A 27,572-nucleotide genomic window follows, 5' to 3' on the forward strand; every position below is an offset into this window, starting at 1 on the left:
AAAAACACCACTGTTTAGGTTGACAATAACATTTTTTTGTTATATTCAATTAAGCAATTAAAGGAAAAATTAGTATCCCTTTACACTCCAGCCTCACAATAACAAGATAAAAAAAGATTTGAATAACAAAAAACAAGAACTATTCACATGCTGGACACACTTATGGGTTCCAGATGCAAGTATAAACAAAGGCACACCCTAGCCGGGTATCTGTTTGGGATACATTCAAATATGAGTAGCTTGCCTCTAGATCAAAGGGATTATAAAATAAGGTTGCAATTTATGCGGAAAAACTACAATCTCCAGGCAAACTTGCTTTTAACAGTCTTCACCAGGCTAACTAGCAACATAATAAGGTGCAGGATCATGCAATATTATTCCAGAGAAAATTCCAGGCTTATGACAGAAAAAACTTCAAGCTTAAAGGAAAACCCTGCAACACTGAGGTTCATTATCTGCATGAACAGTCAGCTGGGTTTGTACATTGACAACACTTAAAAGGCACTTCTTTGGGGGGCACTTGAGGGCTATGAAAAATATGCAACAAAGTGTTTTTTCATACAATACAACCCATAAAGCTTTCTTTGACACAAACCATCATTTATTGCAATGTAGTAGTAGCAACCAAAGTATTCCAACTCAGGGTAACTTGCTTTGGGTTTTTGACAGTGCTTCAAGTTTTTACAGGTCTTCACTCTAGTTTCAGCATGGGCATACGCCAACGGCATTTTTCTCTTATGATATCTGGATGATTGGCTAATCCTGGCAGACTTGGAGGAAACCCTATGCCCACCAAGACACTCTTTTCGTTTTGTCACAGTTCAGGGATCGTGGTGAATCGAAAGAACTCTGTACTACTATTGCCCATGAAGAGACTCCCATATTTCAGAATGGACATCTTGGCACTCCCCTTCTTTTGATAGTCCCAACTGCCAGCACATCAGTGCAGAGGTTACTAGGACACCTGACATTCTTGGAGCACTTGATGCCAAGTGGTTGCCTTCACCTTTGGTCACTTCAGTGGGAGTTAAAAGGGTATTGGTCTCAACATCTGGACTATTCCCTCTCACCAGTGCCAATAGAGAAACAGGCCAAAAAAGGACTTACAATGGTGGCTGCAAAGGTCAAACCTTTTAAAGGGTTTCCGACTCTTGACGCCGCCTCTAGAATTCCTAACACTTTATTCACAAAAAACGTCAAAAGAAGATAGTGGACCTCACCTCTGTCAGCACATGGTATTAGGGCTCTGGTCCGAGCAGGAGTACCAAGACCATATAAATGTATTGGAGTTGAGAGCAGCTTTTCTAGTACAGTACTCAGCATTTTCTCCCTCTTCCATCAGGTCACTCAGTACTATAGGCAAGTGACAACACCACCATGGTGGCTTATATAAACAAACAGTTACATTACCATGTCACTGGAACTATACCATCTTGCAGTAGAGACTCGAATGGGCAGAACTCAAGTCGATTTCCCTTACAGCCCGCTTCATTCCAGGCAGGAAGAATGTAGTATAGGACAAGTTGACCTGGAGGATGCAAGTGGAGGGCTAAGAGTGGTCTTTGAGTTCTCGTATGGCAACAGAGATTCTGACTGTGGGGTTCACCAACATTAGACCTGTTTGCAACATCACTGAACCACAGGCTCCCCATTTACTGCTCTTTAATTCCAGATCAAAAGTCAGCATTCGATGACGCATTCCAGCAGCTGTGTGACGGCCTCTTCAAGTTTTGACTAATGGCTCTAGTGCACCAGTTGGTAAGGGTTCAGAATTCAGCATCTTCTACTGCTCAACCCTTGTATTCCTGCATTCTGGTCAGCTCCTATGAACCATTGTATTCCAAGGTAGAAACTGAGCTGATAGACAGGATCCTGTATGGTTCCTATGGCTAATATGCTTAGCCACTAGCACATCTTGTTTTCCCTAACGATGTTAATGCAGGTACTAGTACCTCAACTGCCAAAACAAGTCCCTTGTCATACACAGGTACAAATGTTCCTGGTAAAGATAAACAAATGGGAAGGGTAATATTTGACATAATAGAGACTTCTTCAGAATGTGAAGATGAAGATGATTCAGAAGAAGAGCCCTACTCTGAGAAGGCGTCTCCTTTTCAATTGTTGAGGAAACTTATTTCTAGAAGGTATCCAGATAAATCGATCAAGGTAAGTTCTGACTCTTATTCTTCTAAGTTATCAAAAGCAGCCACCTCCAAGATGACATATACCCATCAATTTTCTTAGATTGTTTTAAATTAAATGAATAAATTTTCTCAGGTGGAAAGAAAAGCTGCAAATTCAGGTCCTCGTTTACTGTTAAAATCTAACATACCAAGACATTCAGGAATTTATAAAACAAATCAGTTTACTAGCCTAGTTATTGATTTGCAACTAATTCTCTTGGTACTACAATCAGTATTAATGAAAGGAGCTTTTTTAAATATAGTATTGTGAGCTGGTTTACTAGAGAAATGCTTCTTTGTGGTGTATGCTTTAAATACTTTGCTTTACAAATTCTATAATAAGGGTATTTATAATTTGGTAAAAGAAGTTTGCTAGACATCAAGATCTAAATCTTATTTTTAAATATTTAACTTAGCCGGTGAATATATAATAGCTGCTGCTCCAGCGGCTCGACAGAAAACACACACAAAAACTCGCGAGCGATCGCTATGAAGGTTGCGGGTGTGCCCACCAGCGCCAACTATCGGCCAGATACCGCATATACATGTAAACAGACCCAATTTTTTCTCTGTCGGCCTTAACGACAAGACGTATCAATACTCGCTGTATAACCTGGAGTTTTCTCAACATATTTGGTGAAGTACTTCCTTTTGGTTTGAGCTTTCGCAGTGCAGGTGTTTTATCTTCAACTTAAATCTTGAACTCGTTTTTGGATAGATTTAATTTTTGATGACTTTGGATTGTTTTTTTTTTGGACTTTCTTTGACTTTTAAATGGCCGACCCTTCCCTTAGTACGGAAGTGTGTTTTAGGCTTTTAGCAATTATCTTATCACGTTATAAATTAATTATAGATTTTCCTCTATATATTTTATATCTCAACCGCCTTTATTAGGCCTCTTCGATTAGCTTTCCATTTATAATAAACATCAAGATAAATTTTAATGATTTGTTTATATGCGACCTTTCCTGAGAGTAGGCGGTCCTAACTTGAAAACCGAAGTTAAACAACGTTGAGCCCTTTCAATCGTAAATAACTTTTACAGAGCAAATGATTTAAAACTTATTAAATGAATATTTTTTAGTAGATATTTTATGAAAGATTTTCTTTGAATAGTCTTCGTACTGTTTCAAAGATGAACTAACGTTTAGTTTATTTATGCTACGCAGTTTGCGCTCTATCGTTACGATAGAGAGAGAGAGTATCACGGTTTCACTTTGCAGAAAGAGTAAATCGATTCTGACGTTTTGTTCATTCTTCTTTCAAAGCTTAAATGTTTTAAATACTATTTTAAAGGAACTTTTTAATTGAAAAACCTTTCAGTTTTTTCCTTTGGTCAAATAACCTGTTTATTGACGAAAGGTAAGTGGGCTCTTCTCTTCGGTGCGAAATCAAGAGAGAGAGAGAGAGAGAGATAGAGACGGAGAGAGAGAGAGGAGAGAGAAAGTTCCGATCTTTATTCTCGTCCCAAGCGAGTAACGTTGTTCTCGAGTCAGCTTTTTACTCTCGTCCCTAGTCTCTGTACGGGGAGAAAGGATAAAACGTTTTTTAGTTTTTATTCTCGTCCCAAGGCACTGTACTGTGAGAGATTGAAAACGTAGTTTTGAATGAACTAGTGTTTAGTCTCCTTCCCAGCCACTGATCTTTTTATCTTAAAATAAGTCGCAATTATAACCTTTTGATGAGGGTAGAATTGCGTGCTTCAGGTAGAAATCAGTTTTATTCATACCTAATGTGAATTGTTAAAAAATTCGATTTCAGTGAAATAAGTGCAGAACAGAAAATCGTAGTGATAAAGTGATATTGCGCAAAGTGTTATCAGTGTTGCGACCGAGGGTTCGTCTGTTCATGCCTGTCGTTCGCCTAGTCCGAGACCTCTTGCAAGCTCCCAAGCCCAGGGGAGAAGTAATGTCGTACGACTTATGGGTTCGAGAGGCCTTGATCAGCGAACAGACGTTCCCTCTATGGTATCAGGCGTATCTCACCAAGATCGCCCCTACCATAAGACGAGAGAGACGATTTTCTCCTCGTCATCCGAAGGCTTTTCGCATAAGAAACCGTGGAACAAGGTTTCGAGGCCCTTTAAGCGAAAGTCAGTCCTTTCAGGACAGGTCCAGCGTCCTGGTTTTAACTATTAGGACAGCTCTGACCCTATGCAGTCATCGGAAGACTGCTCGCCGCCTAAACAAAAGCGTAACACAGGCTCCGAGAGTCTTTTTGTAGGCAAGGTTTTGCAGTCACAGACGTTACCCTCGTCTCTTACCGCAACCATTCCCGTTGATCCTAAATGGGTTGTACGGCAAGACATGCAGAATAAGCTTGCCTCTCTTATGGAGGACTATTCTGCTGAGCAGGTTCACGATGATCCTCGCCGCTTAGCTGATCGAGATCCTGGCCGTCAACCGCCCCAACGAACCTTTGCTCGTCCTGTTGACGTTGACGTTACAAAGTCACGTCAGTCACGTTTTGTAGAACCTCACTCGATGCAGTCCAGTGTTGACTTTCAGCCGCTTGTGGACGTTCAGCCGCTGCCGCATGCTCTTGTTGACGTTCAGGACGTTCGCCAACCAGCGAAGTTGACTTGTTTTGACGTTGAGCGTCAAGCACCGCAGTCAAGAGTTGTTTTGACTGCTCAGTCTAGGCAGTCAAGGCAGTCTCGAGTTGACGTCGAGCGTCCTCCCGCACCTGTTGGTTGTTGCTGGTCAGTCCTTTAAGCAGTTACATGACATAGCGTCCTTGACTGCTACTGTTGCTCCTTTGCGTGTGGACTCTGCTTGTCAAGCATTGCCACCACGGCAGGTCTCTCCCTTGCTTGAGACTCGGCTATTGTCGGACAAGGTTCCTTCAGATGAGGAAGTTGCTGTTCCCCCTCTTACTGATATTCCCTTGAGGACTCTGTCAGACGGAGAGGAGCCTAAAGCTGCTCAGCCCTCTATGGACTTTAAATAAATCATGCTGATTTTTAAGGATCTTTGTCCGGATCTTTTTGTAACTGCTGCTCCTCGTTCGCCTAAACGTCAGAGTTTACACTAGGCCTAGCTACTTCGAAGCCGTTGTTTTATAAGCTAGTGCTCTCTCGCTCTTCTAAGAGAGCTTTACGTTTGCTAGGCGACTGGTTTATCACCAGGAGGAGTTTGGGGGAGACAGCCTTTGCTTTCCCTACTTTTAAGCTGGCTTATAGAGCGAGAGTCTGATATGACTCGGGAGAAGTTCTCGGCTTGGGAGTTCCTGCCTCTGCCCAGATAGACTTCTCAAACCTCATAGACTCTCCCTGGCGCCTGGCCATGAGACGCTCCAAGATTTTATGGTCGACTTCAGAGCTAGACCATCTCCTGTTAGGAGTTTTTTTCGAGCGTTTGAAGTTTTGCTGTACAATTATGTCATGCATAAACAAGGCTTTCAGGGATGGCTCCAATGATCTGACAGCCACGTTCTATGCAGGAACAAGTCCCTCAGGGATGGCTCCAATGATCTGGCAGCCACGTTCACTGCAGGAGTACGTAAGAGGCAAGTGCGCTCAATGTGTTCATTGTCAAGACAAACTTCACGATGAAGTCTACCAGGCTGTCTTGACAGCATTAATGGAAGGCGACTGGATGGTCTCTCTCGACCTTCAGGAGGCATACTTCCACATTCCTATACACCCGGATTCCCAACCGTTTCTGAGGTTTGTTTACAGGAATGTGGGGTACCAGTTTCGAGCCCTGTGCTTTGGCCTCAGTCCTGCTCCTCTCGTGTTTACGAGGCTCATGAGGAATGTGGCAAAATCCCTCCATCTATCGGGGATCCGAGCCTCCCTGTACTTGGACGACTGGCCTCTCAGAGCATCGTCCAGTCTTCGCTGTCTGCAGGATCTACATTGGACGTTGAGTCTGGCCAGGGAGTTGGGACTTTTGGTCAACCTAAAAGTCCCAACTGATCCCATCCCAGATTATTCTATATTTGGGGATGGAGATTCGCAGTCCAGTTTTTTCGGGTTTTTCCGTCTGCCACCGAATAGAACAAGCCCTGCTCGAAGTCCAACTAATGCTGAAAAGAAAACGTTTGTTCAGTCAGGAGTTGGAACAGTCTCGTAGGGACTCTCTCATCCCTGGAGCAGTTTGTCTCACTAGGGAGACTACACCTTCTGCCTCTCCGGTTCCATCTAGCCTCTCAATGGAACTAGGACAAGACGTTAGAGACGGTATCATTCCCAGTCTCCGAACCAGTAAAGGCATGCCTGAAATGGTGGGACAGCAATATCAGTCTGAGAGAGGGACTATCCATAGCAGTCAAGAACCCAAACCACGTGTTGTTCTCAGACGCGTCGGATTTGGGTTGGGGTGCGACCCTGGACGGTCGGGAATGCTCGGGTCTGTGGACCTCAAGTCAGAAGAGCATGCACATCAACGGCAAGGAGCTATTAGCAGTCCACTTGGCCTTGATGATATTCGAAAGTTTCTTCGAAACTAAGTGGTAGAGGTCAACTCAGAAAACACCACAGCTTTGGCGTACATCTCCAAGCAAGGAGGCACACACTCCTTCACGCTGCTCGAGATCGCAAGGGACCTTCTCTTATGGTCAAGAAATCGAGGCATCTCCCTGTTGACGAGATTCATCCAGGGGGACTTGAACGCCTTGGCAGACTGTCTCAGTCGGAGGGGTCAGGTGATACCCACGGAATGGACTCTCCACAAGGACGTGGGCAAGAGTCTTTGGGCTACTTGGGGTCAACCCACCATAGACCTCTTTGCCTCCTCGTTGACCAAAAGGTTACCAATCTATTGCTCTCCAGTCCTAGATACAGAAGCAATCCACATAGACGCGTTTCTACTGGATTGGTCTCTTCTGGACTTATATGCATTCCCACCATTCAAGATAGTCAACAAGGTACTGCAGAAGTTCGCCTCTCACGAAGGGACAAGGTTGACGTTGGTTGCTACCCTCTGGCCCGCGAGAGAGTGGTTCACCGAGGTACTTCAATGGCTGGTAGACTTTCCAAGAAGTCTTCCTCTAAGGGTAGATCTGTTACGTCAGCCCCACGTAAAGAATGTCCATCAAAGCCTCCCCGCTCTTCGTCTGACTTCCTTCAGACTATTGAAAGACTCTCAAGAGCTCGAGGCTTTTCGAAGGAGGCAGCCAGTGCGATTGCAAGAGCTAGGAGAGCTTCTACCATTAGAGTATACCAGTCGAAGTGGGAAGTCTTTCGAGACTGGTGCAAGTCAGCATATGTGTCCTCGTCCAGTACCTCTGTAGCCCAAATCGCAGATTTTCTTTTACATCTGAGAAAGGTTCGCTCCCTTTCAGCTCCCACGATTAAGGGCTACAGGAGCATGTTGGCTTCGGTCTTTCGACATAGAGGCTTAGACCTTTCCAACAATAAAGATCTCCAAGATCTCCTTAAGTCTTTCGAGACCTCTAAGGAACGTCGTTTGGCAACTCCTGGATGGAACTTAGACGTGGTCCTAAGGTTCCTCATGTCAGACAGGTTTGAGCCATTACATTCAGCCTCCCTGAAGGATCTCACCCTCAAGACACTTTTCCTAGTGTGCTTGGCTTCGGCTAAAAGGGTCAGTGAACTTCATGCCTTCAGTAAGAACATCGGCTTTTCTACAGAAAAAGCCACTTGTTCACTTCAACTTAGTTTCCTGGCCAAAAATGAACTGCCTTCTCGTCCTTGGCCTAAATCTTTTGATATTCCTTGCTTATCAGAGATCGTAGGCAACGAACTGGAAAGAGTATTATGTCCTGTTAGAGCTTTTAAGTTCTATTTAGCTCGTACTAAGTCATTACGAGGTAAATCTGAGGCATTATGGTGCTCAGTTAAGAAACCATCATTGCCTATGTCAAAGAATGCTTTGTCATATTTTATCAGATTTTTAATACGAGAAGCTCATTCTCACTTGAATGAGAAAGACCAATGTTTGCTTAAGGTTAAGACGCACGAAGTTAGAGCTATAGCAACCTCCGTGGCCTTCAAGCAAAATAAATCTCTGCAAAGTATTATGGACGCGACTTTTTGGAGAAGCAAGTCAGTGTTCGCGTCACTTTACTTAAAAGATGTCCAGACTCTTTACGAGGACTGCTACACACTGGGTCCATTCGTTGCAGCGAGTGCAGTAGTGGGTGAGGGTTCTACCACTACATTACCCTAATTCCAATATCCTTTTTAATCTGTCTCTTGAAATGTTTTTAATATTGTTTTTTGGGTTGTACGGAAGGCTAAGAAGCCTTTCGCATCCTGGTTGATTTGGCGGGTGGTCAAAGTCATTTCTTGAGAGCACCCAGATTAGGGGTTTGATGAGGTCCTGTTGTATGGGTTGCAGCCCTTAATACTTCAGCTCCTGGGAATCTTTCAGCATCCTAAGAGGATCGCTGGGCTTCGTGAGGAAGACAGACTAATAAGGCAGAGTAATCGTCTAAGTCAACTTCCTTACCAGGTACCTTTATATATTTGGGTTTTGTTATGATATAACTGTCAAAAACTCTAAGCATATACGCTGTAAACTTAATTAACTCTGGTCTCTACCCACCACCATGGGTGTGAATCAGCTATTATATATTCACCGGCTAAGTTAAATATTTAAAAATGATATTTTAATTATAAAAAAATTTTTTGAATATACTTACCCGGTGAATATATAAATTAAAGGCCCCCCCTTCCTCCCCGATAGAGACCCAGCGGGATGAGAAAAAATTGGGTCTGTTTACATGTACAGTATATGCGGTATCTGGCCGATAGTTGGCGCTGGTGGGCACACCCGCAACCTTCATAGCGATCGCTCGCGAGTTTTTGTGTGTGTTTTCTGTCGAGCCGCTGGAGCAGCAGCTATTATATATTCACCGGGTAAGTATATTCAAAAATTTATTTTATAATTAAAATATCATTTTAGAGAATCTGATACAACGATTTTAGATAGGACTTCCGAGGCTGTGGCAGTCATTTTGAGTTTTATTAAACACAAGGAACAGGTTGAGTCTGTCAGAAGTAATTCTTGAAATCTTCCTATATATTTGGTCCTGCATTAGATGTTAAAACGATTAAGGTAACTAAACAAGTGGACGCCAAGATAAAAGTGATGGTTTGAGATCTTCGTGGGAGTACCCCTATTTCTCATTATAAATCAGTGCCAACTACATCTCTAGAATTGCTACCTCTAAGGGTTTCTTACAGTAGCAGTAGACCAATAGGATTCAGCTCTAGTAGACATTCCAGCTGAAAGGCCAAGAGGACTTGTAGACCTTATAGGAGAATGCTTTAACTTTTTCTTCTTCCTTCTTTCAACATTATTGATACCACTGTATTACAGGGTCAACTTTCTCCATCATTTCTATTCCTTGTATCTTCCCCCAGACCCACCACACCCATATCCTCCTCACCATATCCATCCATCTGATCTATTGACACCCAAACTCCTTCCCATCACTGTCATGTTTTTATCTGTCTTGATTTATTCCAACTTCTCTCATCTTATTACCTGGCCATAGTATCTCAAATGAGCTTCCCTACAGGGTCTCCTTTACATTACATATATCACACATTCTTATATCTTGACACTCCCTCCTTTCCCGTAGGAATATTCCAGCAATCCAGCTCATAATCCTTACCTCTTTGTTACCAACAGTCCTTTCTCTTTCCTCTTAAGAACCTAAGTTTCTGTCCCATGTAATAGTACAGGCCAGGTAACTGTCTTATAAATCTTCAATTTGAATTTTAAGGGGCATTTTCCTGTTTATAATACGTACCCCAGTTACATCTCTCCATTTTTGCCTTGCAGCTTCAACTTTCTCATTGCTTTCTCACTACCTCCCTCCTCTGTTATTGATCCCAATTAATTAAACTCATTGATCTGTTTTAGTAGGGAATATTTATTTCATGTCCTTCTCTACTACCAATCATTAGTTCTGTCTTTCCAATGTTTACCTTTTTTCCTTTCCTTTCTAGGGATCTTTTCTATGCAAAAAAACGTCTTGCAGATATTCTTCTGAGTTTGCTATAATAAATTGAGTATGTTTGAAATACGTACTTTGCTTTACAAATTCTATACTCTTAACCCTTGGCTCTATTGCATTACGCTATAGCGCACCCTGGTTGGTAGAGAAATTCAAATATTATGGGATATATCAGTGAGTATTTAATTGAGACTTTGTAAAGAAACAAAGAATTAATTTGTTACATAGAGAGAGTCAGGTAGATAGAGCAAGATGTAGTGAAGAGGTAGCCTAGGTACTGCAATAGGGGTAATTTATAATTTGATTAAAGAGAAGCGAGATTCGATAAGAAAGCAATATGAACATCAGATGGGTATAGAAATAACAAATTTTATCATTAAAAGTCTGTGTTTGTCACTTGCAGGGTTGATATTGAAACTGCTCTTGTAATGGCACAGTTAGAATGTGGAGTCAACCACCGATTGATCTCTGATGCAGAGAAGGTTGCTACTTTTATATGTCAAGTTGCTAAGTCCTTAGCAGAAGCTCCATACAAGTAAGATAATTACTTTTATGTTTACTTCCATTATATTGCATGTTTGATATACAGAATAATTGTTTTTTACATATGAGTTGCCATTTAGTGTTACTTCTTACCATTTAAGCTGTGTTTTATTCTGTTTTGACAGTACATTTAAATGCTTTCTTCTATTTTTACCTCTTCTACATTGGTTTCTACTGATTTGTCTTGAATTGTTCCTTTTATTGTCTTTATTGCCCATCCAACACACTCAACTTAACATTTTCCTATCTCACGTGAGAACATGTTTTAAGTGAACCTTAAAAGATGAATCTAACTCAGTGGTAAACTGCAGTAAACCCTTGAGGATTTAAATTTCTTAGACTGGTACAGATTCTAAAGCTATGCAAAGTTTATAATAGACCGTTAGCATATAATATGACCATAATTCATATTATTATTTAATCCCGGTTTATCCCAAGGTAAATCTACAATGATGAATTGACCATAACAACCGTTCAAGAAAAATCTAGTATCATGTCCCCCCCAAAGATCCATTGTTTTCAGTTTACATTATTCATGCTTCACATTATCTTTGAGTAGGCAAAGTTATGTTTTAAAGATTGTAGCTATGTGCTTATTTTCTGTTGTTTTTACCAATTACCATTACCTCTCTTGAATATGTTTTAGCCTCAATACAACAGTAACTATTTTATCCATATATCGTCTTTTTGCTTGAAATCACACCTACTTGATCTAGGCTGACTGTCATATATAGGTGTTACTGATAAAGTTGGAGAAATATTGCATGGGAATATTTTGATTTGGAACAACTGGACAGTAATTTGAAGCATATCATTTATTTTAAATTGAAGGATATTTGTGGGAAGGGTAGGCTGAGCTAGATAACTTGTCCTGGATCAGGTATTGAGTTAGTCCATTATTTTTGTGGTGGGCTTAGTGATAAAGTAATGGTTATTAAATTTCGGTCTTGAAATCTGTAAACATAAAAAAAATATGCTTAATCTTGAGTTTTGACCATTATTAGGAATTGAATTTCTTAGGGCTATGAACTCTTTCCAGACGTCAATAAATTAAAGGTTGATTCATTTTTTTCTTAATTTTATTTGTACTGGTTATTATATGAAAATTTATTATTACTACTGTACCATTTAATCTTAAAATATGGAATACATAAGTAATATATTTACATACTGTACTTACACATCCACTAGCAAAGGAGCCTAGACATCCAGAATCGTAGTTAGCTTATGGTCCATAGCACTGTAGATGATAAAGTTTTCTATCAACATACCTTGGTCATGTAAATGAATTCAGTCTTATAAAAAAAAAAATCTTTACGATTTCCTTCAAAAGGGGAAATAAAATATTGTATATGAAGTAAGGTTTATACTATACATACTTTATATTCCATTTTGCTTGCAGGCAAGCCTTACAAGGCAAACAGTCGATTAATTCTCTTTTTCGAAAAGACGGTTCTCATTTCCTTACCTTTAAATACCTGTACTATAAATGTAGCATACAACTATCTATAGAGAATGATCAATTGCGGTACAGTACTTTGAAAAGTCATACAGAAAATAAATCCATTGATTCATAATGTATTCAAAACTTTTGGAAGCATCAAGTGGTCAAGGCATCCAAATTTAAAGTATCGTAATACTGTATATGAAATGTCTTAAGTCTATAAAAAAATAGTAATTTTTTTTTTTACTATGCATGATACATTATTATGTATTTATTTTATCATTCCAATTTTAGGTGTATTTTGATAACTACTGAAGAGTTATTTTATAAACATTGTTTTCATTGGCTGATCTCTGCCACCAATTTATCTAGATTACATGCATACCTATTTAAACAGAACTAAAACTAAAATATGCATACCTATTTAAACAGAACTAAAACTAAAATATGCATACCTATTTAAACAGACCTAAAACTCAAATAAGATTTTATCTCTGTGTGTATCTCTCAAAAAATAAAATACATGCAATAAAGTTTAAGGATATATCCATTTTCGGTAGATTGGCAACTGTTATGAAACCATTCTCCTTTGTCAGCTGACTGACAATCCTCCCTTCCACTCTCCCCCAATTCGACTCCCACGGATAGCTATCTGTACAAAAGAAATTATTTTAGTCTTTCAAAGAATCAATATACATACTAAAGTGTAATTTATTCGAAACTAATGGTAAAAAATCATGGCTAATAGTCAGCTAATTTTATTATTATTACTTGCTAAGCTACAACCCTAGTTGGAAAAGCAGAATGCTGTAAGCCCAGGGGCCCCAACAGAGAAAATAGCCCAGTGAGGAAAGGAAACAAGGAAAAATGAAGTATTAAGTACAGTAACAACATTAAAATAAATATTTTATGTTAATTAAAATTTTTCTTGCTGTTTAGTAGATGAAATATATATATTTCTGGGCTCTTACCTGTGCCGCCCAGTGAAATGCTCCTTTTACATCATTTCTAAGGTAATAACTGCTATGAATTTTACCAGAGAAAAAATTGTATAGGAATGCTAGGTTGAACTCAGCTCGCTCACCTATTAAGGTGTCGGTATAAATAACTGGGGCGTGATTAAATCACAACCAGAGGTCTTGCACCATTTAGATATCTCCTGTCAATATCCCCGAACAGCGAGGTGCCGTTCAACATCCTAGCTCTGAAACGCTACTACGAACGATCCCACCCACGCCAGTGACGTCACTCCTTTTTCATAGCACCTGCTTGCATACGTTATCTTTTTTCCGGTGCGTGTTTTCCTGGGATTACCCAGGATTTATTTCAGGATGTCGGACCCTACCATCACTCCACCTAAGTTAAGTACCAGATCTATGAGTTTTGAGATTTTGGAGGTGGCTTTGCCCTTATTTATTATTTTATCACAGTTTTATTTTATCCACGACCCTGCATCGGGTCCTCGTGGCGATCGGCCACCTCCTCTCTCTCTCTCTCTCATTGTTCTTAACGTTTTACAATGAGTCTTCTATACTGATTGTTCCTCGTTTTGAACTTTTCTGGGTATCCACGGTTCACACCCCGTGTTATTTTATATTATGGTAGTCTGTTATTACGATAACAGTTATTTACGATATTACGGTATCGTAATTTCATGTTAGGTTGGCATGCCTGGTAGCTTTCGAGCGTTACTAGTATTACTTCGTTTTACGTTCCTCACGTCACGGACGTTCATAACGATCTTATTAGCATACGTTTTATTCTAGTATTATTAGTTCGAAGGGACTTTCACGAGACAGTTCTTTGTTTTACATTTTTTGTCGGCACTTCACCGACTTTGTGTTATGTTGGTAGCCCTGCCTAGCTCCACGCGCTGTTAGGCTTGGTCTTCCCCTGTCTCTCTGTTCGTCCCTCCGCACTATCTTACGATTGATATTATTATTATTATTATCCAGCATGCCTTCCTCTTTTATTTACCTATTAGTTATATTATTATATTGTTATCCTAGTCTTTCCGTGTGATCATTCCAGTCGTGGGTCTCTGTTCAGGTTGGTACTCCTGTCCTCTGCCCCACTAGTTAGCCTCCCTCTGCCCATCCGCCCGGCACCCCCCACCCCAGGGTTGCCTTCCCTCTCTCTCTCTCTCTTGTCGAGTCGTAGAGTCAGCTGTTTTGCGTTACGTTCTCTCCCCCGGGGCTTTCGCTTAACTCCGTTCTGGGCAGTTCCCGATAGTATGTGAGGCTTATTATTATACATTATCATACATTATATTGCTATTTTCTCCCTACCCTGCCGATTCTTTCCGCCGACTCGATTGGCCATCAGTCGGCGGTAGGCATTCTGCTTGGTCTGTGGTATCATGTTGTGTTTATATTACATATTTTCACATTCATTACTGCTACTTCCTCCCGGTCCTGCACCTCACGGACCCATTATAGATCCCTCCACCCCCCTCCCTCTGTGGTGTTCCGCACTTCACGGACTCCATGTGTTATTATTTAACTACGGGATCCCCGGACGTAGCTTTCACTTTATTCCCTGGTCGAGTTAATTAATCCTGTGTGCCGTCGACGGGTTTGACCCTCGACTCCCCCCCCCCCTGTCCGCCTTCTCCGGTGGACTTTCATGAGCCCTGGGCTCTCTCGGTTGTCTCTCCGGAGCCAACATTACCTATAACCACTTGGATTAATCTCCTCTATATATATTCACATGTTTATATATATATATATATTCCCTGTTCTCGACTTCCCCCCCTTTTCAAATACGATCACACTTACGGATTGACTTATTCTTATCTATATTACAGTCATAGTATATCCTTTTCACCACGATAGTGATATAATTTAAGCCCCCGGAGCCTCCGTGCCCCTCTTGCTTATCTATAAGATACCCATGTATCTTTTATTTTACAGACAGTACGCTGTGCGATGACGGCATGTTCGGCGGTCCTCCACCAACCCTGCGGCCACGATGTGTGCCGTTCACATGCCCACTGTGCTGTTCTGGTAGATGATTTGATTGTTTGGCATCCGGACAATTGTGTAGTTTGCTACAAAATGACCTCCACTTTAACATCTGACACGGTGAGTAGAATTACTTTTAGCTATATTACAGACTTGGTAAGTGGAGTTACAATTAATTACAATTAATTAATTTTAAGGACACTGTTCTTTGGACTCCTCGCATGCCCTTCGATAGCTTCGTGTCTCCGAAGCCTTGTTCTTTTTCCTTTTTTCTTCGGCATGATATTCCTTACCCTCGCTAATAGTCTGTTCTCTTTCAGAGCTCTCAACTTGAAAAGAATACGGCTCAGGCGACCCTCAAAATCTGGATTGGCGGGTTTGTCCGTAATGTGAAGGCTAAAACAGCCTTATATCCTCTCTGAGGAATGGTGCTCTCGCCTTTACCCGCACGCAAAGACTTCGGCCGCGGTCCCCAAAGATTTGGCGGATCCTATCATTGAGAACATTGAATCCCTACTATTGGCCCCGGATCAAGAGGAGACAGGACGTCGCTATCCTCAATTTAGACGTAGAGCCCATGGCTCTGGATGAACCCGACACAGGTAGGGACATAGGTGAGTCAGGTGGGTCTCGGGCTAAGATTCCTCTCCTTAGCCTGACTTTTTCTTCTACTTCTGACCAATCTTCATTTCAAGGATTCCCGGGAACTCCCGGGGCTGATCTCAAGCCCCGGCCTGTTGCCCCCAAGGTTAAGGCTCACCGCAGGCCTTTACACAAGACCCACAAGTCTTCGAAGTCATCATCAGTGAAGTCGAAATCTTCTTCCACTAGAGTCTCTAAAGACTCAGTTGCTGTGCCCTCGACCTCTCAGGGAGTAGTCTCCATTCCGGCACCTGTTCCCCCCCCCCCCCCCCCCCCCCCCCCCCCCCCCCCCCCCCCCGGCGGAATCATTTGACCCGAAGGAATTTTCGGAAAAGATGTTCTCTCATTTTGAAACAATGTTACAAGAGAGAATGACTAATGTGGAGACCATGGTTCAGGGACTCATGCATTCGGGGCTGCCACCACAGCAGCAATATCCCATCCCCGATGCCTCTAAGCTCCCACCTTTCAACAAAAACAACCCTTGGCGGTTAGCGTTACATGCCCCCCTCTCGGATGGCATGTTATCCATAGGTTTCGGAACTCGGCCTCTCGAGGACTACGAGTTCTACCCGTCGGGTCTTGAATTTCCCTTCCCCGGCTATGCCCGCCTAACAGAGGAGGCTCTAATCCGCCTGGATAAGGTCCCGAAAGAGACCGTGATCTTCCCTAAAGAACAGGCACAGTCTGTTTTGGTCCGCATCTTCAATGAATGGGACTGTATGAATACAATGATCACAGCCTACAAGAGCTCGTATACTATGTTTGTGGTCAACGAGCAGACCCCGACTCCATGCGCGACCAAGATCATGGAGATTGCCTATCAGGCTACCAAGGAGGAGAATCCCTTACCTCAACTCAGAGAGACGGACTTGACTTCCCTTCTCTTCCCGGGGGATAATGAATGTTGGCGGAACGCCCCATCTACCTTCTCGGTGGGCAAACTGAGCCCGGACTGTGCTTCGACGCAGTTCAGTGAACGCCTTCCTAAACTAACGGAGTCTCTGATTAAATTCGAGTTTTAAATATTGAACTTAGCCGGTGAATATATCAATAGCTGACGTCTCCGACGGTCGACAGATTCCAAAAACTCGCGAGCGATTGCCATGAAGGCTGCCGGGTGTGCCCACCAGCGCCGACTATCGGCCAGATACCGCATATACTTCTCAACCAAACCAGTTCTTCTCTGTCGGTGTTAAAGACAACACTGGTTCCGCTCGCGCTAGACCTCGAGTTTTCTACCGAATTAGTGAAGTACTTGGTTTTGGTTTTATTGCTTTCGCCGTGTTGGATTATTCAATACTATCTTCAAAAGAAATGCTTTTGAAAGGAGAGGAGAAGTTTTTGCCCTTGCTTTTTTAATCTCGCTCTGGTTTTTCCATAGAGAAAAGATGGCCGACCCTTCCCTCAGTGTACGGAAGTGTGTTAAAGGCTTTTGGTAATTATTTTATCACTTTATAAATTATTGTTGATATTTATAGATTACCTCTATATATATTATATCTCACCCGCCTTTATTAGGCCTCTTCGATTAGCTTTCCATTTATACTAAACACCGAGATAAATTTTATGTTTTTGTTTATAAGCGGCCTTTGCCTATTCTTTGTAGGCGGTCCTGACTTGGAAAACGAAGTTAAACAACGTTGAGCCCATTCAACTTTTATTTTTGTTTAGATTGATGAGATGAATATTTTTAGAAAATATTTTAAGAAATTTATTCTTTGAATAGTCTTCGTGCTGTTTTTCAAAGATGAACTAACGTTTGGTTTATTTATGCTACGCAGTTTGCGCTCTATCGTTACGATAGAGAAAGAGAGAATCACGGTTTCACTTTGCAGAAAGAGTAAATCGATTTTGATGTTTTGTTCATTCTTCTTTCAAACTGAAGTTTTTTAGATACTAATTTAAAGGAACATGTTAATTTTCTTAGTCCTTTTAGTTTTTTCCTTTAGTCAAATAACCTGTTATTGACGAAGAGTGAGTATGCCATTCTCTTGTGAGTGTCAAGAGAGAGAGAGAGAGAAAGAGAGAACGATCCGATCTTTATTCTCGTCCCAAGTCTCTGTACAAGGAGTTTGGGAGCGAGTAACGTTGTTCTCGATTCAGATTTTTACTCTCGTCCCAAGTCTCTGTACGGGGAGAGAGGATAAAACGTTTTAGTTTTTCTTCTCATCCCAAGGCACTGTACGGTGAGAGATTGAAAACGTAGTCCTTAGTGAACTGGTTTTAGTCTCATCCCCAGTCACTGATCTTTTTAACTTTATATATTTCCGTTTTATTCGATATATATGTATATGTTTATTGATTTTTGCATGTGTGTTTCATTTTGTACTAATGTGCTTACATTATACGACTTATTTCGCAATTCTAACCTTTTGATTTGAGGGAGAATTGCGTGCTTCAGGTAGAATTCAGCTTTATTCATGTCTAATGTGAAATTATTAAAAAATGCGATATCAGTGAAGAAAGTGCGAAAAACATGTTCAGTGTTGCGGAGGGTTCGTTTGTTCGTGCTTGTCGCTTGCCTAGTCCGAGACCTCTTTCAGGCTCCCCTGCACCAGGGAGAAGGAATGTCGTAGGACCTAAGGGAGTGAGAGGTGTAAACCAACGAACAGACGTTCCCTCAAAGGTATCAGACGTTGCTCGTCAAGCACGTCCTTGCCATAAGACAGGAGAGACGAAGTTTCTCCTCGTCTTCCGATGATTCGTCTCTTTAAAAGCCTGGGCGTAAGGTTTCGAGACGGTTGAAACGTTTATTAGTTCCTTCAGAACAAGTTCAACGTCCTAACTGTAGTCATCATGAGAGTCCCGTTCATAGCGATGACATTCATGTACAGACGTTTCTGCCACAGACTCGACGTGACGTTAAGCGGTAGACACCGTAGACACGACGTGACGTCGAGTGTCAGTCACCGTAGTCACGATATAGCATCGATCAGCAGTCACCGCTGTTACTACGTGACGTTTGAACGTCAGCCACCGCAGTCACAGGTTGATCCGAAGTTAAGTGTTTTGCAAGATATGCTGTTAAAGCTTTCTTCTTTAATAGAAGCTTACGATCCTGTTCCTGTGCGAAAGGATCCTTTGCTTTTTGTACGTCACGGTTCTGGGATACGTGATTCAGGTCTTCAACCTTCTAAACGAGCTTTGTTACGTCACGCTGACGTTATCCCTAGTGACAGCTTTGCTGTTAAACGAGATGCGGAGCATAAATCTCGATGTAACTTTGATCGCTTTGAACATCAGTCAACGGCCATACCACGTTGAAAACACCGCTTCTCGTCCGATCAGCGAAGTTAAGCAACGTTGGGTCTGGTCAGTACTTGGATGGGTGACCGCCTGGGAACACCAGATGCTGTTGGTATTCCACTGCAGTCACAGCGTGACGTTGAGCTGCAGACACCGCAGACATGACGTGACGTTAAGCGGTAGACACCGTAGACATGACGTGACGTCGAGGGTCAGTCACCGTAGTCACGATATAGCATCGAACAGCAGTCATCGCTGTTACTACGGGACGTTTGAACGTCAGTTACTTCTGTCACGACGTGTAGTAGAATAACATTCTCTGCAGTCACAACGTGACATCGACCCTCCAACTTTAACTTCTGTTCATATACAAGTTAATGTAGCCTGTCAGGCTTTTCCTTCACGTCATTCTGAATATAAATATCCTTCTCGCAAGACTTTAGATTTATCAGATGATGTGCCTTCTGAAGAAGTTGATGACCCCCTTTCAACTAATGTACCTTTGGGGAGTCATTCAGAAGAGGAGTAACCTAGGGTGGTCCAACAATCCCTTGTTTTATAATTATGAATTTATTTAGTGAAATTTTGTCCTACTCGTTTTGTAACGGCTGCTCCGCCGTCTGAGTTTACTCTTGGCATGACTTTCTTCGACTCCTACATTTACGAAGTCAGTTCTCTCTTGTTCTTCCAAGAGAGCCATGCTCTTACTGGGAGACTGGTTGGAATCCAGGAGAAGTTTAGGAAAGTCTGCTTTTGCTTTTCCTCCTTCTTAATTAGCTTCTCGCTCGAGCGTCTGGTGTGACACAGGAGAAGTTCTCGGTTGGGGAGTACCTGCCTCTGTCCAGGGAGACTTCTTAAGCCTAGTGGACTCTCCTCGTCGTCTAGCCATGAGACGCTCCAAGATTTTATGATCTGCTTCAGAGCTAGACCATCTCCTGTTAGGAGTTTTTTCAAGCGTTTGAAGTATTTATTTGTTGGATTGGTCCCTGGGAGCCTTAAGTAAGAAGGTCTCTCCAGCTGTCAATGTATTGCTGTACAATTATATCATGCATGAACAAGGCTATCAGGGATGGCTCCAATGATCTGGCAGCCACGTTCACTGCAGGAGTACTTAAGATGTAAGTGTGCTCAATGTGTTCATTCTCAAGACAAAGTTCATGATGAAGACTACCAAATCTGTCTTGGCAGCAGTAAGGGAAGGCGACTGGATGGTCTCTCTCGACCTTCAGGATGCATACTTCCACATCCCGATTCATCCAAACTTTCAACAACCTCTGAGGTTTGTGGACGGGAAAGTAGTGTACCAATTTCGAGCACTGTGCTTCGGCCTCATTCCTGCTCCTCTTGTTTTTACAAGGCTCTTGCAAAATGTAGCAAGCTTTCTACATTTTTTGAGGATTCAGAGCCTCCCTTTATTTTGACGACTGGCTAATCAGGGCGTCGTCAGTAAATCGCTGTCTGGAGAGCCTCTAATGGACATTAGATCTAACCAAGGAGCTAGGTCTCATAGTGAACGTAGAGAAGTCGTAACTTACAGTACTCCATCCCAGACTATTCTTTATTTGGGAATGGAGATACAGTGTCGAATTTTTCGGGCCTTTTCGTCTCCCACAAGAATGGAACAAGCTCTGTTAAAAGTCCGTCACTTGCAAGAGAAAAACAGTTGCTCTGTAAGAGTTTGAACGAGCCTCGTGGGAACTCTTTCATCGCTGGAGTAGTTTATCTCTCTGGGGAGACTCATCCTTTGCCCTCTCCAATTTCACCTAAACCATTGGAACAAGGAGAAGGGCTTAGAGAGTATCTCTTTCCCAATCTCCAACTCAGTCTAGACATGTCTGACTTGGTGGGACAGCAACATAAGACTTCGAGAAGGTCTTTCTCTTGCGATCAAGAACCCAAACCATGTGTTGTATTCAGATGCGTCGGATTTGGGTTAGGGAGCTCCACTGGACAGTCTGGAATGCTCAGGTCTTTGGTCCACGGATCAGAAGGAACTCCATTTAAGGCAAGTAACATCTCTCTTTTGACGAGATTTGTGCAAGGAGAAATGAATGTCTTGGCGGACTGCCTCAGCAGAAGAGGACAAGTCATCTCCATGGAGTGGACGTTGCACAAGACTGTGTGCGAGAAGCTATGGATGACATGGGGTCAACCCACCATAGATCATTTTGCGACTTCACTGACAAAGAGGCTCTCGACTTACTGCTCTCCAGTTCCAGATCCAGAGGCAGCCCACATAGACGCTTTCCTGCTGGACTGGTCTCACCTGGACGTTTATGCCTTTCCACCTTTCAAGATCCTAAACAAGGTGCTGCAGAAGTTCGCCTCTCACGAAGGGACCAGGTTGACGTTGGTTGCTCCCCTCTGGCCCGCGAGAGAGTGGTTCACAGAGGTACTTCTATGGCTGGTAGACGTTCCAAGAAGTCTGTCGTTGCGGATGGATCTCTTGCGACAGCCTCACGTAAAGAGATTTCATCAAAGCCTCCCCGCGCTTCGTCTAACTGCCTTCAGACTATCGAAAGACACTCTTGAGCTCGAGGGTTTTCGAAGGAGGCAGCTAGAGCGATCGCGAGGGCTAGAAGATCCTCTACCATCAGGATCTATTAGTCGAAATGGGAGGTATCTAGAGATTGGTGCAAGTCCTCCTCTATTTCCACTTCCAGTGCCTCTGTAGCGCAGGTTGCGGATTTTCTGCTTTATCTGAGAAACGGTCATGAAGTTAGAGCGATAACAACTTCAGTAGCGTTTAAGCGCTCCCTCTCTGCATCCACCATTAAAGGCTACAGAAGCATGTTAGCTTCTGTTTTCAGGCATAGGGGTTTGGATCTTTCTAATAACAAAGATCTCCAAGACCTGCTTAAGTCTTTCGAGACTTCCAAGGAGCGTAATTTTTTCGACTCCTGCTTGGAACTTGGACGTGGTCCTACAGTTCCTTATGTCAGACAGGTTTGAACCATTAAATTCAGCCTCCCTGAAGGATCTTACCCTCAAGACACTTTTTTTGGTGAGCTTAGCTTCGGCTAAAAGGGTTAGTGAGATACATGCTTTTAGCAAGAACATCGGCTTCTCCACTAATAAAGCAGTGTGTGCTCTTCAACTTGGTTTTTTGGCCAAGAATGAACTTCCGTCTCGTCCTTGGCCTAAATCATTTGAAATCCCCAGTCTTTCTGAGATTGTGGGGAATGAAGTTGAAAGAGTGCTGTGCCCCGTTAGAGCTCTTAAATTTTATTTATCCAGAACTAAACCGCTACGAGGTTGTTCAGAGGCTTTATGGTGCTCCGTTAAAAAGCCCTCTTTGCCCATGTCTAAGAATGCGTTGTCTTATTTTATTAGACTTTTGATTCGGGAGGCACACTCTCATTTAAGTGAGAAGGATCGTAATTTACTTAAAGTCAAGGCTCATGAAGTTAGAGCGATAGCAACTTCAGTAGCGTTTAAGCAAAATAGATCCATTAAAAGTATTATGGACGCGACCTTTTGGAGAAGCAAGTCGGTATTCGCTTCATATTACTTGAAAGATGTCCAGACTCTTTATGAGGACTGCTACACACTGGGACCATTCGTAGCAGCGAGTGCAGTAGTGGGTGAAGGCTCTACCACTACATTCCCTTAATCCCAATATCCTTTTAATCTACTCTTGAAATTTTTAATCTTGTTTTGGGTTGTATGGGAGACTAAGAAGTCTTTCGCAATCTTTTTGATTTGGCGGGTGGTCAAAATATTGTTTCTTGAGAGCGCCCAGATTAAGGGTATTGATGAGGTCCTGTTATAGGGGTGTTCACCCTGGATATAGCAGCTCCTGGGAGTCTTTCAGCATCCTAAGAGGATCTCTGGGCTTCGTGAGGATAGCGGACTAATGAGACAGAGTAATCATCAGAGTCAGCTTCCTTACCAGGTACCTATACTTAAGTTTGTTTTTTGAATATTTGTCAAAAACTCTTGAGCATATACGCCTTTATTGTTTTAATACTGGTCTCTACCCACCACCATGGGTTTGAATCAGCTATTTATATATTCACCGGCTAAGTTCAATATTTAAAAATTATATTTTCATTATAAAATAAATTTTTGAATATACTTACCCGGTGAATATATAATATTAAAGGCCCTCCCTTCCTCCCCAATAGAGACCCTACGGTCTGAGAAGAACTGGTTTGGTTGAGAAGTATATGCGGTATCTGGCCGATAGTCGGCGCTGGTGGGCACACCCGGCAGCCTTCATGGCGATCGCTCACGAGTTTTTGGAATCTGTCGACCTTTGGAGACGTCAGCTATTTATATATTCACCGGGTAAGTATATTCAAAAATTTATTTTATAATGAAAATATCATTTTGACACCAGGTGTAGGCTCGGTAGGTCAATTAATTCGGTTACTCTTTCCGAATTGACCGTTGCCACTTGCGACGAGGAACCTCTCTTTAAGGTCCTCATCAAATCCCTTTTGCAGACCTTATTGACTGACGCCTATGATTTTCATAATGCCAGGTTCCGTTGCCAACGACATGTACTGTCTGAGGCTACGATTAGACACGAACCTAATAGGCTCATCAAAGCCCCAGTCTGGGGTCCGGATCTCTTCCCGAGGACCTAGTGAATTCGGTTCTCAGCGAGGCAGCTAGAGCCAACCAAAGGCTCAAGGTTAGGTGGGGCCTAGTTCCTAAGAGGAAGTATGAGCCGGCTAGTACCCCAATCCGAGATAGGAAAAGGTTGAGGCCCTTCCACTCCTCGCAATTTAGACCTTCTCTTCAAGTGGTACAACCGGTCCCAGTTCAGTCTGTTCCTCAAGGTTCCCAGCCTTCTACCTCAAAGGGCCAACAACAACAACAGTAGGTGTTGGTCCCTCAAGCCCAAGTCGCCTCGACTTCATTCACCACCGCCCCCGCCTTTAACCCCACGTATGAATCTCAGGGTTCTTTCCATGGCTACCAGCGCCACAGGGGTTCCAGAGGTGCCTTTCGTGCCCGAGGTGGCGGAAGGGGTTCCCACCGAGACAAGTCTTTCCGCGGAGGCAGGGGCGGCAAATCATCCTCCAACCATTGAGAACTCGCAGGTAGGAGGGAGACTGTACAAATTTCGGGACCACTGGAAGTTCAGCAATTGGGCTTCCAGCATAATCTCAAAAGGTCTGGGGTGGAGCTGGATTCAGGGACCCCCTCCACCGAACAGTTTCTACCAGCTTCCAACGGAAGAGCTACATTCATTCACGAAGGATCTGTTGCAAAAGAACGCAATCCAAAGCATACATCGCTTAAGATTTCAAGGTCACTTATTCAGCGTGCCAAAGAAAGGCTCAGACAAACTAAGAGTAATCCTGGACCTGTCTCGTCTAAACTCCTTCATTTGTTGCGACAAATTCCACATGCTTACCGTCTCGCAGGTGCGGACCTTACTTCCCCGTGGGGCCGTCACCACCTCCATAGATCTTACAGATGCCTACTATCACGTTCCAATAGCAAGGCATTTTCGTCCGTTTCTGGGCTTCAAGCTAGGCAAACAAGCCTATGCATTCAAGGTGATGCCATTCGGCCTCAACATAGCGCCCAGAATCTTCACCAAATTAGCAGAGACGGTAATTCAGGAACTTCGAACTCAGGGAATACAAATAGTGGCTTATCTCGACGATTGGCTGATCTGGTCGGACAATGTCCAGAACTGCCACATAGCAACGAACAAGGTCCTCTCCTTCCTTCGACAATTAGGATTTCAGGTCAACCTCGAGAAATCCCGCCTGGTCCCGGAGACCAAGTTTCAATGGCTGGGGCTACAATGGGTTCTAAGTTCCCATACGTTGTGCCTCCCAAAAACCAAAAGGAAGGAAATAGCGAAGAATACGAAACAGTTTCTCAGGGACAAGTTGACGTCCAGGAGGAACCAGGAGAGGATCCTGGGTTCCTTACAGTTCGCCTCGGTGACAGACATCGTCCTAAGGTCCAAACTAAAGGACATAAACAGTGTGTGGCGCTCCAGAGCAACCAAAAAACGTCGAGACAGGCAAGCTCGTCTTCCCCCAATCCTGAGAAAAAGTCTGCAGCCTTGGATGAAGATCAAAAATTTTTCAAAGTCGGTTCCCTTGCAACATCCAGCCCCGGGACTCGTCGTTCATACAGACGCCTCCTTAACAGGGTGGGGAGGTTACTCCCAACACAAAAAAGTCCAAGGGTTATGGTCACCGATCTTTCAACAAATGCACATCAACGTCCTAGAGGCCATGGCAGTCTTCCTCACTTTTAAAACGTCTCAGCCCAGCCAGGAATCTCCATAGACTGGTCCTCGACAGTGCAGTCATAGTCCACTGCATCAACAGAGGAGGCTCCAGATCAGCCCACATAAACCACGTCATGTTGACGATTTTCTCCATGGCGGCATCGCACAAGTGGCATCTATCAGCAGTCCATCTAGCGAGAGTCCGGAATGTGGTGGCAGACGCACTTTCCCGGACGACTCCACTGGAGTCGGAATGGTCACTAGACAATCGATCCTTCCAGTGGATATTATCTCAAGTCCCGGGTCTCCAGGTGGACCTGTTTGCGACGGAGTCCAATCGCAAACTAGATTGTTACGTAGCCCCCAACCTGGACCCTCAGGCTTATGCCATGGACGCTATGTCACTAGATTGGAACACTTGGAAGACGATTTATCTGTTTCCTCCAATAAATCTCCTGCTGAAAGTTTTGCACAAACTTAGATCTTTCAAAGGTCGAGTGGCTCTGGTAGCCCCCAACTGGCCCAAGAGCAACTGGTTCCCCTTGTTACTAGAGCTAGGCCTCCGCCCCCGGCGGATTCCCAATCCTGTACTAACACAAGTAGTACAAACTCGCAATGTGTTAGCTTCCTCAAGGATTCTGAATGCCCTAACTTTATGGACTTCATGAAGTTCGCAGCTCAACAAGGTGCAAACATCGATCCTCTGAATACAGTACCCTATTCCTGGAATCTGGCAAAAGAGAATCCACCCTCCGTCAATATGACTCGGCTGTCAAGAAACTAGCAAAGTTTTTGAAAGATTCCCAAGTTGAGAAAATGACAATGAACCTAACTGTGACATTCTTCAGAACTCTTTGAATCGGGCCTGGCAGCCAATACCATTACTGCGATCAAGTCGGCTTTGAAAAAGATCTTCCATGTCGGCTTTGACACTGATCTGACGGATTCATATTTCTCATCCATTCCGAGAGCCTGTGCCAGATTAAAACCTTCAACTCGCCCTAGCGCAGTTTCCTGGTTTTTGAACGATGTTCTAAAGCTAGCCTCTGACACCTCGAATGAATCCTGTAACTGTATGGCATTATTAAGACAGACACTTTTTCTTTTGAGCCTCGCCTCTAGCTCCAGAATCTCAGAATTGTCAGCCTTATCTAGAGACCCAGGTCATATAGAGTTTCCCTCTTCGGGTGAGGTCCTTCTCTCCCCTAACAAAGACCCCCAAAACAGGTGGTCTCCCTGGAAGATTGTTCCACTTCCTCGGGATCCATCCCTGTGTCCAGTTACCACTCTGAAATCCTACTTAAGTAGAACTTCCATCACAACCACAGGGCCTTTATTTATTAGAGAACATGGAGGAACCATTACCCTTAAGGGAATCAAACAACAAATTCTTTATTTTAATAAACAAGCTAATCCTGAATCATTCCCACATGTCCATGATATTCGAGCTGTGGCTACTTCAATTAACTTTTTCCACCACATGAAATTTGATGAGCTCTCAAAATATACGGGTTGGAAGTCCCCTAAAGTTTTCAAGCGCCACTACCTATAACCTTTAGAAGCTCTTAAATTTGCCACAGTAGCAGCAGGGAATGTAGTTCCTCCTGAAGGTACTGAGTCCTAATCACAACGTCTTGCTCTATCCTCTTTCCCTCCTGCCTGGCTTACTTATTGTTCCTACCTGATTTTTTTTGTCCTTTACCATACACCCTTATGGTGTATTATTTTATTTTACATTGTGATCAATTTCCACGAATTGTTTTTGATTTCATCTGTTCTTGAAATTCACCGTGCTGATTTTATTTATTTTATTACACTAAGAATGTGTTTATGGATCTGCTTTTTGCTTGGTTTTACTTTCATCCCTTGATGGGATTGTTTACCATTTTTTATATTCATATTTATGTTGAATTCTTACCTACGGGTTACCTTGTTGAATTGTTTACCAAGCTTGTTTATCATTATTCATATCTATATTCAATGCTTACCTACGGGTTTCCTTTTTGTATTGATTACAATGTTTAATTAACACTTTCATATCCATGTTGATTACGTATTTACGGGATTCCTCATCCCCCGTTTGATATTAAACCACCATCTATGTTATTTTTCTCCCCAGGTAGTTAGCCATATTGGGTCCCTATTCTCTGGTACTATTTCACTGGGTGGCACAGGTCAGAGCCCAGAAAAGGGATTTTGACGTAGGAAAAATCTATTTCTGGGCGAGAGACCTGTGCCGCCCAGTGAACCCACCCGTCCCTCCCTATCGGGCCCCAATCTGGGGTGCTATAGGAGTGACGTCACTGGCGTGGGTGGGATCGTTCGTAGTAGCGTTTCAGAGCTAAGATGTTGAACAGCACCTCGCTGTTCGGGGATATTGACAGGAGATATCTAAATGGTGCAAGACCTCT

The 27,572-nt window shown here is 43.0% G+C and overlaps 1 protein-coding gene and 1 non-coding gene across 2 annotated transcripts in view; both read left to right on the plus strand.

The window, feature by feature from the left end:
• The window catches only part of mms4 (Methyl methanesulfonate sensitivity 4), a 249,316-nt gene that overhangs the window by 176,007 nt on the left and 45,737 nt on the right, over nucleotides 1-27,572 (plus strand). Inside the window, exon 9 of the mRNA XM_068345953.1 lies at nucleotides 10,519-10,650. Coding sequence (XP_068202054.1) covers nucleotides 10,519-10,650 — 132 coding nt within the window. The remainder of the gene's footprint in view (nucleotides 1-10,518; nucleotides 10,651-27,572) is intronic.
• On the plus strand, nucleotides 18,953-19,071 carry LOC137616797 (5S ribosomal RNA). The gene has a single exon (XR_011039504.1). It is a non-coding gene; the product is annotated as a 5S ribosomal RNA (ribosomal RNA).

This window comes from Palaemon carinicauda, chromosome 22 (genome assembly GCF_036898095.1).
Source record: "Palaemon carinicauda isolate YSFRI2023 chromosome 22, ASM3689809v2, whole genome shotgun sequence".
Lineage (NCBI taxonomy): Eukaryota > Metazoa > Arthropoda > Malacostraca > Decapoda > Palaemonidae > Palaemon > Palaemon carinicauda.